The 19,387-nt window shown below is 38.1% G+C and overlaps 1 protein-coding gene across 1 annotated transcript; it reads right to left on the reverse strand.

Moving 5' to 3' along the window:
- Positions 1-1,346: 1,346 nt before the first annotated feature.
- On the reverse strand, positions 1,347-17,656 carry LOC135479277 (methionine--tRNA ligase, mitochondrial-like). The gene is made up of 12 exons (XM_064759096.1): positions 17,335-17,656; positions 15,646-15,761; positions 14,588-14,659; positions 10,714-10,800; positions 10,253-10,381; positions 9,710-9,815; positions 8,143-8,273; positions 5,655-5,764; positions 5,210-5,309; positions 3,849-3,960; positions 2,970-3,161; positions 1,347-2,310 (listed from the first exon to the last, which is right to left on the reverse strand). Exons 1-12 carry the CDS (start codon positions 17,573-17,575, stop codon positions 1,916-1,918), a joined length of 1,791 nt encoding a protein of 596 aa, XP_064615166.1. The 5' UTR covers positions 17,576-17,656; the 3' UTR covers positions 1,347-1,915.
- Positions 17,657-19,387: the final 1,731 nt, after the last annotated feature.

Genomic DNA, 19,387 nt, shown 5'->3' on the forward strand with positions numbered 1-19,387 from the left:
ACGCAAAAAGTCTAACCTGCCAGTTCACAGGTTAATTAACAAAAGAGTTTAACACAGCCCTCAATATATACTCATAATCTTCAACATCCTGGTTTCAAAAACACATTCTGTTTACCAGCCGTCAACTAAAATGAACGCTAATGGGCACAAGGCCAATTCCCATACACGACAACGTTCTGCACAAAGCACCAAAGATCTACGATAGAGTATAAAGGCAGCAGGTTTCAGTTGTCTTGAAAAGGCGATTAAATGAAATCAGCATCTAAATCGTGTACCATGCATGCTAGTTTATAAGGCGGCGATTTAATTCAACACTGCGAATATACTGTTAAAAGGAATTAGACATGGGGACCGCTTGTCCATATTCACTAACAAGACAAACTAACAAGACATTGCAAAACTTATTATGAAGATGTTTGATGTAATAACCTTGAAATAGCGGGGTTTTTTTAGTAATAACTTATTTATTTATTTATTTGATTTGTGTTTTACGCCGTACTCAAGAATATTTCATTTATACAACGGCGGCCAGCATTGTGGTGGGAGAAAACTGGACTGGAGTCCGGCGAAACCCCTCCACCATTCGCAGGTTACTACCAGACCTACCCACTTACGGAATAACTTGTGACTTTGATAATGTACATGCCCCTGTGGTATAATGCTAAGAACCCATAATAAATTCAATTACCACTCAGGTTGGACAGTGATACCAAAACCGAAACTTTGCCACATCGTCACAACACCTTGATTTACTTCATATAATCCAAAGCAGGTAGGTAAAATAGAGCTGTTGTTTTTACTCACTTGTTTTACTACATACTACATAAATTGGAACTCTATAAATCTCAGAGCCTTCATTCACGAAAGGAAAATATCCCAGTGCATTCCATGCAAGGCCACATAAACTTCGTGTAAGAGCAACATAAATTACACGCTCGTCAATCGCTCCTTTCCATTTAAGTCCTGCAAACAATGGTACAAGGAAATCTACCAAAGTCCTTGACCTTGGCTGGGACTGAAACAACAGCTCATGAATGGCAATGGGCCATCTTCAGGCAAGCAAGCAGCAAAGCAAGTTGCCAAATACATCGAACTACAAAAAAGCTTCTCAGCTTTCTTCTTGGGGCGTAAAAAATGTCTTAACACTAAAATTTTCCTAAAAGATCTCCGCGATCAGTCGAGAAATTTGCTGGGAGTTCATCTAAGACGTCATTTCAGAATATCTCCGACCACTGGCGGAAAATATTCACAAAACCGAAAGGTTATTAGGAAATTTCAAATATGTCTCAAAAAGTAAATGTTTTTTCTCTTTTTTTTCATTTGGCATACCCTCCTTCATTTTCTTACAAATCATACTCTTCGTTATATTGTACTTTTTCATTTATTTGATTGCTGTTTTACGCCGTACTCAAGAATATTTCACTTATAGGACGGCGGCCACCATTATGGTGGGAAGAAACAGGGCAGAGCCCAGGGGAAAACCCACGACCATCCGCAGGTTGCTAGCGATGTATCCTTTAAGCTTTGCACTTACGTCCTTCAGATTTCTAATGTTACTGTCATCACAGAAGTTTTTTTTTTTAAATGTCACACAAAATTTTCGCCACAACACAGTGTGAAGTCTAAACAAGAGCAGATGCTGTAATTCTTTAAGGTCACCACTCAGGAAGTGAAAGACACTGACATTACTGGTCACCTTTAAGGCTTGAATTTATTTATCTGATTGCTGTTTTTTTATGCTGTACTCAAAAATATTTCACTTAAATACGATGGAGGTCAGCATTACTGTGGCAGCCGACTGGGCAGGGCTCAGGGGAAACCCACAACCATCTGTAGGTTGGTGACATTCCTACATACGGGCCAGTTTTATTAAATTGACAGTAATGGAAAAGTGTAAAACCTTGTCTGTCACTGGCTAAGTCTTTTTCCTCCCTTGTAAAACTTTCTGATCTAAACGCCGCATCAAAACACCATCCTGTTCACCAAGGCTATGAGGAGTGCCACAGTTCCGCATTTTCCGAAGCCAAACATTTTCACCTGTGCAGGTTCTGTTTTTCATTGGCACCCCAAGTCTTGTCAGAAGTTTGTCAGCCATGTCAGGTATGATTGGCTGTAGAACAATCCCACATACCACCAAGGTTTCCATGGCAATGTGCAGCAGCGCTTCTAAATATTGTTTTTGATCAGTGCTTTTGACTAGTTCCCATGGTTTATGGTGCTGTATCAGACCATTAGCCCATCTTAACTCTGACATGACGATATCTAATCCTTTGTCTATATTGAAGTCACTGTAATGAACATCCACTCTTTCTGTAAACAAAAACAAAGAAAAAATATTGTAACATTGACAAAATACTGTTGGGCAATTTTTTTGCTATGCCTAAATGAATTACTGTAATTCTTCAACCTTTTGCGCATGTTTGCAAGGTGTTTATTCAAGCCTATTCTGAAGGCAATTTCATACACTAACAAAATTATACTTTTTGTGATGCCTGAAACTGGCCAATCAAACCAATGTAGTTTTGTCACCAAAATCAAATTTTAAAATGTGCATAAATTGCACTTGAAAGTTGATCTTTCATATGCCATAAGGTGTACAAATCAGTAACACTTATTTATTCTGTCACAGCTAGAAATCCTTGGGTAGCCACCAGTTTCACCAATCTGATGGCTGTGAGTTCAAGTTCAGCTCATGCCGGCTTCCTTCTTGTGATCTGTGGGAAGGTCTGGCAGCAACCTTCGGACAGTTTTGGTTTTCCTCCCACCATAAATGCTGAACACCATCATATAAGTGAAACATTCTTGAGCATGGTGTAAAATACCAATCAAATAAATACATAAGTAAATACATAAACAAATGAATCCAGCTGATACAATAAATTATTTTTGAAAATTTTCATATAATATGGAATAATTTGGCTGAAAAGGTGTACAGTCAGCTTGATGATGCTCAATGAAAAGGCCTATACCTTGGAGGGTAAGAAGTCTGTCATATCTGTCTATTTCTTCCTGAGTAAAGTGGTTGCTAAAGGACTCTCCATGCAGAGGTGGTATAACCTGATCAGGGTTCACGGAGAGAGAAGTACACCTCTGCAGGAGATTGCCCAGGGTGTTCACAAGGTCACTGTTGATGACCTGCATGACCTTTTCATCTGTGTAATCTGCAATTTGATTGGACAATGATCCCTTGAAGTCAATTCACATTATTGATGATTTATTAATATATTTGCTTCATTTACATATATATGTATTTGTATCATTCGACAATGTACTTTTATTTAAAGACAGTAAAATTCACAAACATCACATAATGGCTGTTTTCATATGAAACAGAGAATTATATCTCATATAGCATGACCATATATGGTAGGCCTAATGTTTGAAAATTATATGATACAGATTATGGAAAAAAGTTCTGGGAATTATATTGTGTGAAAGCTCTAGCCGTACGTGGGAAGGTCTGTCAGCAACCTGCAGATGGTTGTGGGTTTCCCCTCAGGCTCGGCCCGTTTCCACCCACCATAATGCTGGCCGCCGTCGTATAAGTGAAATATTCTTGAGTACAGCGTAAAACACCAATCAAATAAATAAATAAATATGTTGTATGAAACGAAAAACCGTCAGCTAGTCCTGACCTTCTTCACCACTCACACATTTACATCAAACCAACCCAGAGAAGCTTCTAAATTCAGACTGGATCAAGTCAGAAAATGAAGAAGATTTCATCTCAATTGCGGCTAAAATAATTGAACACCACATTGTCGTGTGACAGTTGTGGAAATGCCTGATAGGGCAAGTCTTCCCCCTCCCCCCTCCCCCCTCCACCCCAACCCAAATACTGAACTTACTGCCATCTGAGTGAGGCACGGACTCTTTCAGCAGAAAATACCTCATGCCGTCCGCCGAGAACATCTGAATACGCTCCACTGGGTCTACAACATTCCCTCGACTTTTTGACATCTGTGAAGAAAAAGTAACAACTGAACTCGTTTTTTGGGGGGATTGTTTTTTTTTTGTGTTTTTTTAACATTCAAAGCATTTTTCAACACTGTCCCGCTACCAGTCTCACAGAGGACAGATACTTTAGAAATAGAGCATTATGACAGACTAAAAAAGCTAATACACTGTTGAAAAATTGAATGTCTGGACACAAAAGAAAGTGCTACAAAAAAATGTGTACATTGTATATCTTGTCTATCAATGCATTTCATTGATTTATGGAAGCATCTGGTAAGATACTTGTACAACACATATAGTGTTCATAACCATATGGTGTTCATGACAAAGTCTCAGTTTTCAATGGAGATGTAAAACTATGTCGAGGACAGCATGATGTCTTATTGATCATTCAAGTCTGGAGTTATGATTTTAAATTAGCATCTGTTTCAAATTAACCAGCACCGAACTAGTCTGTGTGATGTTTGAAAAATTTTCTGCTACAATGTCCTCGAAAAGGCTGTTGCATGAATGCAGTTGTTTGTAAAGCTAAATGTAGATCATCACAGCATTTTTCAGCACATATTAAAGTCCATTCTCTCTGCTACGACAAAACAGAATGAAAGTATTCAAAACGCAAAGTTTACAGTGAATACTAAAAGATTCTGATTTTCTTTTCTTTTTTTTTTTTTTGGCAGGGAATTTTTTTTCGTAATTTTATATGAATAGTTACAATGCTTAGTTATTGACCTGTTTGGAATATGCAAATTTGTAGCATACATCATCCCTAATTAGATATGCAAGACGACAATAATTTAAATTCTCTCTCTCTCTCTCTCTCTCTCTTTCTATGTCTCTCTCTCTGAAAGCACCAAGAACCTGAAATTTTCTGTCCAGCTGCTTGACATGAAGAGACCATGAAAAGCCCACAATGCATTCGATCATGAACATTTCGTCTGGTGTCCTCTGCGGCTAAAGCAAAGGCCTCCAAAATTTATAAAGCGGTTCTTATTATAACTCTTTCAAGCTTCACAGAATCATTTTAACACTATAAATAGTACAAGTATGCGTCTGATATTCACTGAAAGGCAATAATTTGAGTTATTCTTGGTAAATAAGCAAACTTAACTTGATTGCCCCATCCAGACTTTTTGCCTAAAGTCTCCGGCAGATCCTTAAAACCTCTTTAAAGCAAAAGAAATTAAATTTCAAAAATTTTCTAATGCCAGAAGATATCTGTATGTTTTACAACTATGAAAGAAAAATCCCTTACTTTTTCATTATTGACAGTCCAATGGGAATGGCAGACAATCCTCTTTGGAGGCTCCAGTCCAGCGGCCATGAGAAATGCTGGCCAGTACACGGCATGGAACCTATCAAGTTATACACAGTACACCAGATAAGAATGATAAATGTTGTCATTTTATTCTTTTTTTTTAATTTATTTATTTACTTTATACACGGTAACTGTTTTATATCATGTTTGACTTATTTCTTAGCTGATTTAAGTCAACAATACAGCGCTGAAAACCTGGGCAAACACTTAAGAAACCTCCTGATATAAAGTTTAACAGTTCTTGCCAAAATCCAGATTCGAACCTGTCAGGCGTGACAGGTTTTCAACAGGCACTGCAGTAGCTGAGTCACAAAATAACAGTTCATTAATGTGTCATACACCTTAGTGTTTTTTATTCTACTACTGATTTTTACAATCTTACTTCAGGATATCTTTTCCAATCACATGACAATCAGGCGGCCAATGAAAACCCCCATAGGGATATCCTGCCACAGTCAGATAGTTTACCAATGCATCCAGCCAGACGTAAATCTGTCCACAAAAAATGACACAGGACACTTCTCATGTTATTTAAAGGCATATCAAAGATAATAATAATAATTAAAGGCGCTAGGTTCCTTACAGCGACACCGGTGGCCAAGCATCAAGGCCCAATTGAATGTCAAATAAGAAAACACTATGACAGTAATGCACTGGACTAATTTGCCATGATCAGAAAAAATTAAGCTTTGGAAAACACCTGTTTACCAACAGACATAACAATAAATGGCTTTATTCTACGGCCGAAGTACACAGACAATGAAAAATTCAACACATTCAACCTGCTTGTACAAATTGTAACAGTATTTACAAAAACAGGCAACATGGAGAAAAAGCATGACAAAAATGAAAAATAATCAACTGGGTTTGAACCCAACACTACCAGACATCATATACAATGCACCTAGTGCTGAAAACCACCACAGCATCTTGATAGAGTTAGGCCTTGGCGATTACCGCACCTGGTTAAGTATGTACATTTCAGGTTGCTCAACACATGGTGTGCAATCACCTCACTCTACTGTCCCATCTGGCGTGCCTGAGCTCAGTTCAGTTTTGAGAGCAAGCAAGACAGAGTGCATGTAGGTGACAGGAAAAGTTAGGAAACTATAAAGATATGAAATTTTAGTCTAAATCAGAAAAATAAATTTGGTCTAAGAAATAAGCAGTGTTTCCTTTCAAAATATCCTTAGTCCAAAGACACGGCGTACAGTTTCGTAGTTACTTTTCTGTGCGGCATCCTAAAGCCCGTCCATTCCCAACAGGCATGTAAGGTCTAGACCTGAATAGACACAGGAAACCGCGACATTTCTTTAAGGGTTGAATTTGGCCTAATAAGAGTTACATGTACATTTCTTGGGTTCATCATTACTCAAGGTATATGTGTGGATAGACATTTTTCGCATATTTCGCCATGGCTTTGAACTTGTATTCCTGATAGCACATGGGTATGGGGGAATGCCGTCTGGATTGTTGAGAATTACCCATGGTGCATTGCGAACAGGGCTGGCTTTACGTGCAAACATTGAAAACTGTCCACTGATAGCTGTGGAGAGGAGGGAGAGTTGTTCATTTCTGGGTTTGAGTGATAGGTGGCCGACCCGTGGGGTAGGTTACCTGCATCGCATGTATAGTAATACAATTATACATTTCCATTTCTGAAGTAGGGTGGAGTCATTTAAATATTTCTAGCAAGAAAACTATAAATCATAGCTCAAATCTGTTGGCATCCACAGAAACTACATGTCTTGGGCTACAGTTTGGTGCAAGTCTCAGATTTGTAGCTTTCATAGTTCTCACGTAACACGCCATTACCCGAAATGGCCGAAAAAAGTTTTGACTATATCCCAAAAAGTCACAAATATAGGCAAAATCTGAAAGCAGATTCGTAATCAGTGTTGCCAAATGTACCAGAACAGATGAAAGCATTATCAAACTTGGACACTTTTTGTGACATCAAAAGTTTGACCAATGGCGAGCTTCCAAAGTTTTCTATGCATGTCCAAGATTTTTCAAACCTGTTCTAATTGGTATTACTCTTCAAGTATAGCAAATCCGTTTGTTGGTTCTTGAGAAGAAGATTTTTGAAAGTTTTGTTCAAAATTCAAGATGGCCGCCATGTCACGCAACCAAAGTTAACCAAAAACAGCCAAAATTTGCCTCCTAATCTTGTTCCTAAAATTACCAAATTTCAACACATCCAATAAAAACTTTTCTTTTTACAGCTCTTAAAGCTTTCAAAAAGCTTCCAAAAATAATAATAAAAATTGGAATGATTTCAACAGTCCTAAAAATTAAAGGAAGGAAGGCAGTTGTTTCACAACCAGCCATATTCTGAGAAATACAAACTCTCAAAAGATTTTGGCATACACATTATTTCAAGCACAATTTCACGCAGCAGACAAAAATCTGAGAAAAATCTGAATAATCTGACAGGAGATCACCACTTTCTCGACATGCTCAAAGTCTTCTGCTAATTTTGATATGCTCCATCTTCACTCACACTTTTGATATTTCTGCTTGCAATAAATCCATTTAGGAAATTCAGCTCATAATAATTCAATTTAGAAAATTCAGCTCGTAATAATTCAATTTAGGAAATTCAGGAAACATCCCATATATTCGTAAAAATTTTTTTACTCATGTAGCTTAATAAAATAAGCAGTTTTTGCTCTCTGTGTTTTTTGGGTTATATTTTTTTTTTTGAAGGGTGCAGGTCATAACTTATATTACAAAACGAAGAGATATCAAACTGCTAATTATGAAATGCAATAATCTAAACTCAATAAATAAAACTGAATGAAGTACAACATAATAATTATCTCCATTTCAAAATCGCTGACAAAGCCACTGCCAACAAATGAACTTACAGTTTGGGAGTGATCGCCAGGCACGGATATTCCCCACTGAAGACGATCCCTCTGACGAGAGACTGACAGATCCGGCAACCCATCTGCCAGCCAGCTTCTTACTAGTGACTCAAACTTGGAGGGAAAAATCACTGTAAAGGTACACAATGTCATCCGAGTAAGAAATATTCAAAGCAGATTTCCACCTTCAAATTTGGAATACTTTCCATATAACCGAACTTAGTCTTGGTTGCTAGGCTACCAAACAGCTTGCCTGCAGCTGACACATGAATGCAAATTTTAGCTCAACACATAATATTTAAATATTTAACTTAACATGGATTATCTCACCGGGTTGAATACAAGCATTATGTTTTGATATACCTTCTAAAAAGGGATACGAAATCGGCGTCGATTGGCTGTTAATGAAGACGCTTGAATAAATGCAGCACATCTAAAATTCAGCTTAGGCTAGGCACAGCCTGGGCTTGCCTACCTCTCACACCAGCCAATCAGAATCTACAAGACATAGCCTGGGCTTATTTACCTCTCACACCAGCCAATCATTGACAAGACATAGCCTGGGCTTATCTACCTCTCACACCAGCCAATCAGAATCGACAAGGCATAGCTTGGGCTTACCTACCTCTCACACCAGCCAATCAGAATCGATTCTGTATCCTTTTAACATTTAATTTATTAACACTGATTCCAATATGCAAGAAGATATGTCATGAATTTTCAATTTAATGCAGTTAATTCAACACAGAGTATCAATAATCTAACACCCCACATATTTAATTGTGCCTAACACGTATGCAAAACCTGAGCTTAATACTGTACCACCGCAAATATTTACCTTAAGGGTGATTCCAATACACAAGCACTATGGTCGTGTAATTTGTCATTTACACTAATTAATACACATGCAGAACATCCACAATGGAACATACAGTATCATTCAAGATACCATTCTTAACATTTAGCTGAGCATTGCTTTCACTGTTACTGTTATAGTAAATACAGCATGAGCAATTAAATATTTTAATTCTAAGGTGGGCTTTATTTATTTATTCATCTGACTGGTGTTTTACGCCGTACTCAAGAATATTTAACTTATATGATGACGGCAAGCATTATGGTTGGAGGAAACCGGCAGAACCCGGGGAAAACCCACGACCATCTGCAGGTTGCTGGCAGACCACCCCACTTACAGCAAAGAGGGCTTTATGAACAACACATACATTGTTGCATATGAATGACACACCTTTTTCTTCTTCACTTAAAAAAAAGTAAATTATTTACTTTTTTACTTACTATTAATTACATACTTCTACATTATGCTTATTTCACAGCACATCCAACGTTAAGAGCAAAAATGAAAGTGGCTGACACTCAACACTTACCACCATCTAAACATTTTAACGCATTTACTTCTGTCAGAAAAAATATTTACAAAAAAAAAAAAAAGGAAACCGTAATGAATTTTGATACAGTTTTCAGTGATGCGTTCCATGATGATTTCACTTTATGCGAACCTTTAACACACTGTATGTAGATAAACATTTTTTCACGAGCCCTGCCTCACCTCCCCTGTTAATCCAATCTGTCAAGTGTGACCCAAATTTGCTCAATTTGAACATGTAATTCTCCTCTGTCATCCATTCTACAGGCTGGCCACTCTCAGACGATATCTACCACAACAACAACAACAATAATAACACAGTGATTAGGTTACCTTCAGCCTTCAGAGTGCCTCTCAGCAAATATATCAAGTAAAATGTAGCAGGGTTGATTAGAATATATTAGAAGTCTCCATTCCTTTATTTACTCGGCAGCAGGTTTGGCATATCTGGCCAAGGGCAGTTTTGTTTTTATGATCATAAAAATATATATTTAGTTCATAAATTTTTCAGTACATAGTTAGACCCTAATCAAATATAGTTATAAACTCCAAGTTGCACCTTTATTTATCAATTTCAATGTTGTTTAATGTGGTACTTTTTCACGTCAACTCGTTATCCCATGTAAGCCTTTTTTCGGAGACAGAAGGGTGTCTTTCAAACAAGATCACTCCTAAATGATCAGAGAATTACCTGTGTTTTTGAAATCAGCAAAAAAAAAAAAATACCTTTGTTGTAACGCCATCTTTGTCCACAAGGGAGGTAACCTGTGATTCTGTGAGAAATGCCTCATCTGATGTACAGTACCACCCTTCATACAATCCTTTGTAAATGTGATCATTATCAACAAGAGTTTTCTACAAACAAGGTCACAGCAAAAAGAACATCACCATTATGGAATAGAAGCCAAAGGATAGACAAAGGCAAAATAACCTCTTGAGAAGATGATATAGGTTTACAATGTTTTCTTCTTACACTTGGTAGGTTTAAAAGCTATCTGAAAGATTGTTTAGTTTCACCAACAATATATGTTTTCAAGACATTTACACACAACGCATAGGTTGACACAACCTTTAACTTTGCCTGGTTACAATGTAATAGTACTGTGACACACAGAAAGCTATGTATGCTCTCAAATGGGGTGGGGGGAGGGAGGTATAGCCGTATACAATAGTTGTATACAACTTACCCAAAATTTAGACACAGCACGCTCATGCCGCTCTTCTGTTGTACGGATGAAATCTGTGGTTCCTATATTTGCCTCACGGAACAAATTCTATGAAGATTTGGGGAAAAAAAATACAGAAAACCAATGAATAAACATGCAAGATATGTTTGTGCGACAGCAAGTAAGAGACAATGAAACCATTTACAAAAAAAAAAGAGACAAAACACCTGTTAAGTTTTACAGGCTATTATGCAGTTATGTATTAAAATATTTGATTGGTGCTTTTTACCATGCCTGGCCTATTATTTAAGAAAAGACCACACTAGAGCAAATGTATACATACAACCATAAAATACCCCACAGTAAGTTTGAAAGCATAATATTTATTTTTGTGATGTTGCAGAAAAGTAAGCAAAATCACACACAATGAGAGAATTGAATATGCTTTTGTGTTAGCAGTTTTATCCAATCAGGCGTGAGATATTCCTGAAGCCTGAGGATGTGTTTTTTTTTCTGTTGTCATCACCAAGACACTGTTTTGCCATGGTGACGTGATATCATGTTTCCCGTTTCTCTAATATGGCACATTCCAAGACCTCAAAAGAATCCCTTATTAGAAATTTGTTAACAGATTTACCAAGCGATATAGAAAAAAATGGCTGTGACCATTTAGGTCTTTTTTCACCCCTCTTCATAAATAACTCAGGTTGTACTACCGGATCACACCACATGTTGTTTTGGTAATTGTTTTCAATTTTTACCAAGGTAAATACATTAACTGTGTCGTGAACTTCACTGTAACATATTTGCATGACTCTCCCTTTCTATATATAATGGCTTTACTGAAATGATTTTGTAACGAAGTTAAAAGCAATGACCCCAGAAAATGTGCAGACTCATCACTGTGAACGTGACAGTGTGTCAAATCAAACTCCCTTCTGCTAGTATAGATTTGGCAGGTGATTTCATAATAGTGCCAACTCATTATTCCCAGGGGCGGGTCAATCCAAATACGCTCATCTAATCAGTTAATGTTGACTTCTGTACGCTGTCAGTTACCTGTAAGACATTTAAACACATGTGACCTGCGAACTCTCAGAAAATGAAATGGAATGGACGCAGCCTTGCACAAATACAATGAGTAAAAACTATTGTAATATGAAGCTTGTAATGGGCATATTGTGAAGGTATCCAGTTCTACACATGCGAACACAATGTTCAACCAATGAATGCTGGGTTTATGATCACCATTTTATTTATTTATTTATTTATTGATGGGTGTTTTACGCCGTACTCAAGAATATTTCACTTATACGACGGTGGCCAGCATTATGTTGGGTGGAAACCGGGCACAGCCCAGGGGAAACCCACGACCATCCACAGGTTGCTGGCAGACCTTCCCACGTATTGCAGGAGAGGAAGCCAGCATGAGCTGGACTTGAACTCACAGCAACCGCACTGGTGAGTGACTCCTGGGTCATTACTCTGCGCTAGCACGCTAACCAACTGAACCACAAAGACCCCGCCATTTTATGAAAAAGAGATGTCTGGACTATCTTGTAATGAAACAATACCTGTGTGAAGCATGGAAAACATTCCACTGCATTTTAAACAAGCTTGACGACAGATACTTGTCAAGCAGACCTTTATAACAGAAAAGCATTTAATGATTTAACTGTTACATATATTTCTGGGTCTGTAAATGGGCTGTAAGCAATGTTCCCCATATAATGCATTCGCAGATGCAGTGTAGCTAGTAAACTTAGACAATAGGTGAAGAAGTCGTTAGCTTGCCTGGTTTGAGACAGTTTTGGAATTTACATGTCGCTTGATATTTTCTTCATTTTAATTCATAAATGCAATTAAAGGTGTGACTGGTAGGGAAATCTTCAAAGCTCACTCTCGCCAACTCGACCCCATGTGGTGCGTATTAGCATCCCAACCATAACCTACATGAAGCTTAATAATGCAAAGGGGCTTGTTCTGTGTTTCGGCAGGGGTGGGGGCACTAATCACCCAACACTAATCACCCAATTAGAACTGTGAGAAAGGATTAGATATAATCCATGTACTGATATCTGTTCAGAGCAATCTCACATGATGACAGAAATTACACGTCACCTGAAGGTCACCTTGAACCATTCAGCATTTCACACGTGCTGGGAACTTGGTAAAAAATGGCAGGATTTCAATGTTGACTTGAAATGCAAATGATCCCAAGCCAAGAGCCTTAAAACACTGTTTCAATGTATTAAAGCCTCACACTATGATAAAATACATGTAGGTACAGGGTTGGGGCCTGGGAAATTGGACAGTAATATACATCAGTGTACGAGGCTCTAGAGAGGTTACCTTCGATTCCGCGATAAAATATTGTCACAATATTTCACCATTGTTTTAAAATAATATACATGTTTACATGAATTTCAAGCAAACTCAACATGTGTAAATGTCTTGAGGGATTATAATTGTTTGACTGTTTCTGACATATCGATTTTAGTTTCCGTGTAAGGTAAATTCACACCCAGACTTGAGACCCTCATATTATTCCCTGCCCTTTTTTACTGACTGCTGCCAAAAACACGTGGGCTCCAGAGTCTGAAGATTGCATGCATGCCTGCAAATAAACAGTATCCTAAAAAAAAATTATTTCACACATAATTTTTCTTTCAACAGGTACATGAGTAATACAAATGGAAAAAAAAGCGGCAGGTGAACAGGAATTTAGAGGTTTTCAATTACAATACTATGGATATTTAGAAAAGAGTGAGTGAGTGAGTGAGTGCTTGGGGCTTAACAATTTTTCAGTCGTATGATGACGAAGGAATCCTTAGAATGCATGTAATGTGCCTCCTTGTTGCAGGACGGATTTAAACCGCTCTTTTATCTAGTTTTGCCTCACTGTGACACCTTACCAAAGGTAACCCAAAGTGGACAGGATATATTTGGCCCCTGGCTCAGAGTCCCGACAATCCACACATTTCAAGTTCACTATGTTAGGATTATACCTTGTTATACTCAATGATTTATTTATTTATTTGATTGGTGTTTTACGCCGTAATCAAGAATATTTCACTTATACGACGGCGGCCAGCATTATGGTGGGTGGAAACCGGGCAGAGCTCGGGGGAAACCCACGACTATCCGCAGGTTGCTGGAGGACCTTCCCACGTACGACCGGATGTTATACTCAATAAGTGGGAATCAGTACTGGCATGCGTTTTTGAGGAATGCATTTTGATTCAATGCATTTTATCACCTGAATACCTCCCGTGTTGCGCACTTCATATACAATTCCACAATTACTAGATAGGCAGTTAGGTATAAAATGTTACCGAGAACTTACCAATATTATACCTGCTGTGGATTTTGATGAAATTGGAATCATGACCCGCTTTCTTTTCTGAGTGTGTTCAGGTACAGTAAGTATTTGTAACAAGGACTGAACCAAAACGTCCTTTTTAGTACAGTTTAAGTGGCAACCATAGTACCTGTAGTATACATATACTCCGCCGATAATGAACGGCATTGAAAGTCAACACTTTTTTTGTTTTTGCTGCTCTGGTAGTTCAGCAGACATTGATCATGACCCACAGCAGAGGAGAATAAGCTAGCCGTGCGTGACATGCGTGACATGCGTGACATGTGTGACGGGAAGCAGGCACAGCTATACAGATGATAACTTTGGTTAAGGAGCTATAATCCGTTGAGCTTGTGTAAACACCAATCAGCCACCCCCTTAGCAGCGTTCTTAGAAATTTAAATACTTGGGTGTTGAGGTAGGGACATACAAGAATGTCCGAATTTCTAGAGTGTCCGAAATTTTGAAAGAATTGCGGTATTTGTCGTGTTCTCTTTTAACTTGGGTGACAAATAAGTAGAGGAAGATCCTTACCTGGAACTTTTGTGAGACTTGATCACAAAACACACCTGGTTCCACACCTGCTTTACCTGCTGCATGTTGTACCTGGATAACAGCACACAAATATAAATCTGACCAATGTGGTCGCTGTGAGTTCAAGTCCAGCTCATGCTGGCTTCCTCTGCGGTCGTACGCAGAAAGGTCTGCCAGCAACCTGCGGATGGTTGTGGGTTTCCCTCGGGCTCTGCCCGGTTTCCTCCCACCCTAATGTTGGCCGTCGTCATATAAGTGAAATATTCTTAAGTACGGTGTAAAACACCATTCAAATAAATAAATAAATAACAAATATAAAAGTTTAAAAAAATTTTGAAGTCTGCATTCTAGAATCTTAATAAACTAAAAATCTATAAAATCTTAATGAATTTCATCATGTTTGCAACAATTCACTAAATACATCATATATCTTGATTCTGCAGTATTTTTGTTTCTTCCAAGGAAAGCACAGTTTTTATCATTTGCTCACCACACCACACATTTTACTTGCCACAACTAAAGAATAAAAGTACTTTAAAAATCAGGTCAAACCATAAAAGATACAAAAGAAAGTGATAACAAAAAATTTAATTAAACAAACAATAATGAGGCTTAAAAAAAATACATGAAATGTTTAGGATATATTCTGACATAAAACAGCACAAAAATGCTTCTTAGTTTGAATCTTTGGGTGCAAAAAGGCTTTAAACTAAATTTTTTCTAAGGCTCCCAGCGGACAATCTGGAAATTTGAATAGCCTGTGATAGCAGTGAAAATAACTTTGTGGGGAGAAGGGTCCACATTGGGGTGATAAGCTGTTCCCGCTAAGCCAGTAAGATTATTGTAGAAATATTAATACATTTTCAAAATTTTCTAACCACTAATGGCAAGATGCATAAAATAGAAAGGTATTTAAGAGAGATAAAATATGCTTCAATAATAGAAATTTGTTTTCTTTAATTATGAGTTATTAATTTTTTTTTCTTCATTTCCCTTAAAACTTTATTTCAGACCTTTTCCATGCATTTTTTACCTGGCTACATGTATGTTTGTCTAACCTTGAGTCCATGTTCATCTGTACCAGTGGAGAAGATCGTGTGTGACCCATTTAGCGTTTTCCACCTCTGAACAGCATCAGCCAGCACTGCTGTGTGAAGATGACCGATGTGTGGTGCTGCAGCAAAACAACGCACCTCATGTCAACATATTTAACTCAATGTAGTATATCTTAGATAGAGAACCACAGCTCTCCTCTTTTAGGCCCACAGTGGCAAAACACCATAGGAAAAGATAACAAAACTGGGTGAGCAATGTGTTGGCATATCCAAATAGAGGCAAATACAGTTAATGGTCCTAAACAATTAAAATGCTACAAAATCATTTAAGAGATTGAACAAGGTAAAATACATACCACATTTTGCTCTCTAGGGCTGTAATGACGTATACTATCACAGCCCTGTCTTTTATAGTCAGAGCCATCTCAGCTATCAATTCCAGGTAGGTGTTCCCATGTGGCAACACAGTAAATCCTCATAAGCATGAAACTTTAGTGGAAACCGGATAAATTCCAACTCCAAAGGCCATGTTTGAATACATACTCCTCACAGCCCATACAAGGGAGATAACTACTGACACTTCTAGCATATTTTGTACTTATTTATCTTTTCTTTAATTTTATTTTGTTTATTTGAGAGATGTTTTTAGTGATCATTGTTGATCATGGTTCCCTCTAGGTCATTACTGGTGAGACTGATTCAAAACAATTAGCCAGAGTGCATGTCAAAGGGTCTAATTATAACTTGCCTAACTGTGGCAGTGGTAATTGTGTACATGATTCCCTTCACTGTGAGGAGAATGCATTCAAACATGGCGGTTGGAGTTGGAATTTATCCAGTCTCCACTATAGTTTATTACTTGTGTGGGTGTACTAGTGATGACACGTGGAAACACCTACCTGGAATTAATAGCTATCACTACGGACAGACAAATTATTTGGTTTCCAGCAGTAGTATGATACTGAATCCGGCAAGGGGAGTACAGAGGTGTTCAAGGTAAGATTATGGAACAAGACAAGGCTGTGATAGTATAAGTAATCATAGCCCTACAGAGCCAATACCCCATTGCACATTTAAAAGAAGCCAGCTTGGGTTAGGATGGGAAATGAGATAACCTAAACAAAGTGACATCCTGTAGTCCGAGAAAGCTCTGACATCAAGTTGGGTAAAATTTTGTTTGGCCAAGGATGGCCCCAAGCCAACACTGGAGCGCGCTCCATTCAAAAACCTGATGTACTTACCTGCCCTTGTCAAATATGTCAGGGCTGTCAGTAAAGCCGTTCGCTTTGAGCATGACCAAAAATCTTGGGCCCACCCGCCCTAGGAAATAGCCTTGACTTTGTATTTGTGATACATCAACATATGAAAAGATTATTAACACAAGTGACTGCAAACTTCAGGCCGTGGAGACGTATTTGATGGGTAAATTTTTGTTTCAAACGACAAACTGCCACAGTAACTGCATTAGGTTTTTAAATTTAGTGCACTCTGACGTTAGTTTGGGGCCATCCTTGGCCGAATAAAATTCTACCAAACCTAACGTCTAAGCAATCTCGGACCAATCTTGTTGCTGAGCTAGTGTATTCGGTCCTCAAATAAGAACAATGCATCCCAGGATGCAGCTGGGTATAAATAAGACTGGGAGGTAATCTTCGTAGGAATCGAATAAAAAACAGTTAAGATATCACTTACCAGCATTGACATAGAATATAGGTGTGGTAATGAAGAATGAATTATCCTGCTGCTCTTTCACTTCGGACGATTTTCTTGCAGTTGGGAAAAAAATTATCTGCAGATTAACGCGTTTCCTTTGGCTGTTGTTGTTGTTGTGTATAGAAGATAAAAAGTGAAAGTCTTTTGTACCGTGAAGCCGCCGATGCAGCTGTTTCAAGATGACACGGCAATTATGACATAAGTTATTGAACGGCATCATTACCGACTGACATGTTTGAATTCCTTCTTATTCGACCACTCTTGCAAAGAAAGCAGTTGACATAAACATGGCTACACGTTTCTCATGGGCGCAGACATTTTGAAATAAAGCATTAAAGTTGTCTCCCCTGTATCAGACAACGTGATTCTGCTGTCGTGGTTAATCCATGTCAAGAGTTTCTTCATAGTTCAACCACCAGCTGGACGGTTAGCCATGTGCTTTCGCGAGTATTTACTCACGCTATAAAAGGGAATTTTCGCTTTTTATTACAGAAGCTCTTGGGCCTACAGCTAAATGTACATTACAGCATTGTCAGATGTAGGCTTATTTCTGGGCACGTATACACACAAGTTACACATGGTGAACAACAAAATTTGGTGAAGAGAGAGAAAAAAAAAAAAAAAAAATATATATATATATATATATATATATATATATATATATATATATATATCCCTAAATCTTAGATTTAGTTGACCAATGGTTAGGGTTACGCTAGTCAAATCTCGGTAGGACGTTACTGTCTGGACGTCAGTGCCATTGCGCCTTAGAAAGTGCTGTAACACGCGAATTGTAATATTCTCCCTCCCATCCGACGAGCAGCGCCGACACAGCCGCCATTTATAGCATCGTTCAACAATTCGATCAGTAATAGTGTGAACATTATTCCATCAAATAATACATCATTTCATATATAAACAAATCCTTAAGTGCGGAGTAAAACATGCACCAATCAAATAAATAAATAAATATGAACAAACCGTAGGCCTAAGTCTCTAAGCGCAATTTTTGGTGCACCCCAAAATCCACAAGATGTGTACATTAATTGTGACAAACTTGCACAGGAACATTAACGTACGTGTACCTTGCATACATCATTTTGAAATCGGGATATCCCGTGATCAAATACGGGTGGGGTCATACCAAAGACTTTAAAAACGGTACTTGCTGCTGCCCCGCTTGGCTTTCAGAAATGAAAGGTTAGAGCAAGGAATCATGGCTGGTTGACCAGGTGTCAGTATAATGTGAATGGGTGGTGTGTCATGCCTGGTGTCTTCGTCATGATACTTCACTGTACGGCAGAACTTTGTCGGCATGGATTCGCCTTACCTGTCGCAAGAAGTCTCAATATATGCACACACACCTAATGACTCCTCGTCGTCATATGACTGAAAAATTGTTAAGTACGAAGTTAAACCCCAAGCGTACATACATATGGCAGCCGTGTAGCAGCACCAACTGTTGCACTTGATATTGACGGAAGTCAATTACGGTATATAGCGGGTTGGCATGCTGTTGGTTTTTTTTTTTTTGTCTTTTTTTCTTCTGTTTTTGACACTCCATATCTCACTAAATTCTGTTCATTAAGAAGCAGTGTCTGTGATAATGAGAAATGACTATAACAAGTCGTTCTAAGTGGTGTACTCTTGCTTTTCTATGGCAGGTCACTGTTTCTGTGTAGGCCTAGTTGTACCCATGAAGCAAAGACGCTGCAGCGTAGCAGGCGGGAATGATGTTGTGTTTTTAGACTGATCGGAATTGACTTATATTGGCGGTCATACTCATTCTTTAAAATTTTAGGTTAGATTTAAAATTAAAAACTTTCTCTTCCAAAACACATTTTTTTCACTGTGCCATTTTTTTCTCTTAAAAGTTCTTTTCTTCACCGTGTCACTTTTACAGCTCTCTCTATATATAGATTATATGACTATGAATTTTGAATTGAGTTTCATGCCTACAAAATAGATTGTCTTCCCCGCAAAACTGATGTCTGCTTTTCTTTTACATGTTACCAGATTTATGTACTCTTGA

The sequence above is a fragment of the Liolophura sinensis genome, chromosome 12 (assembly GCF_032854445.1).
Source record: "Liolophura sinensis isolate JHLJ2023 chromosome 12, CUHK_Ljap_v2, whole genome shotgun sequence".
Taxonomy (NCBI): Eukaryota; Metazoa; Mollusca; class Polyplacophora; order Chitonida; family Chitonidae; genus Liolophura; species Liolophura sinensis.

Coding starts and splice junctions, on each gene's coding strand:
- LOC135479277 (XM_064759096.1), bottom strand. CDS start 17,575: ATGATGCCGTTCAATAACTTATGTCATAATTGCCGTGTCATCTTGAAA. Junction 10,801..14,587: donor AAGTCTCACAAAAGTTCCAG/GTAAGGATCTTC, acceptor AAATCTTCATAG/AATTTGTTCCGTGAGGCAAA. Junction 5,310..5,654: donor ATTGGAAAAGATATCCTGAA/GTAAGATTGTAA, acceptor ATAACTTGATAG/GTTCCATGCCGTGTACTGGC.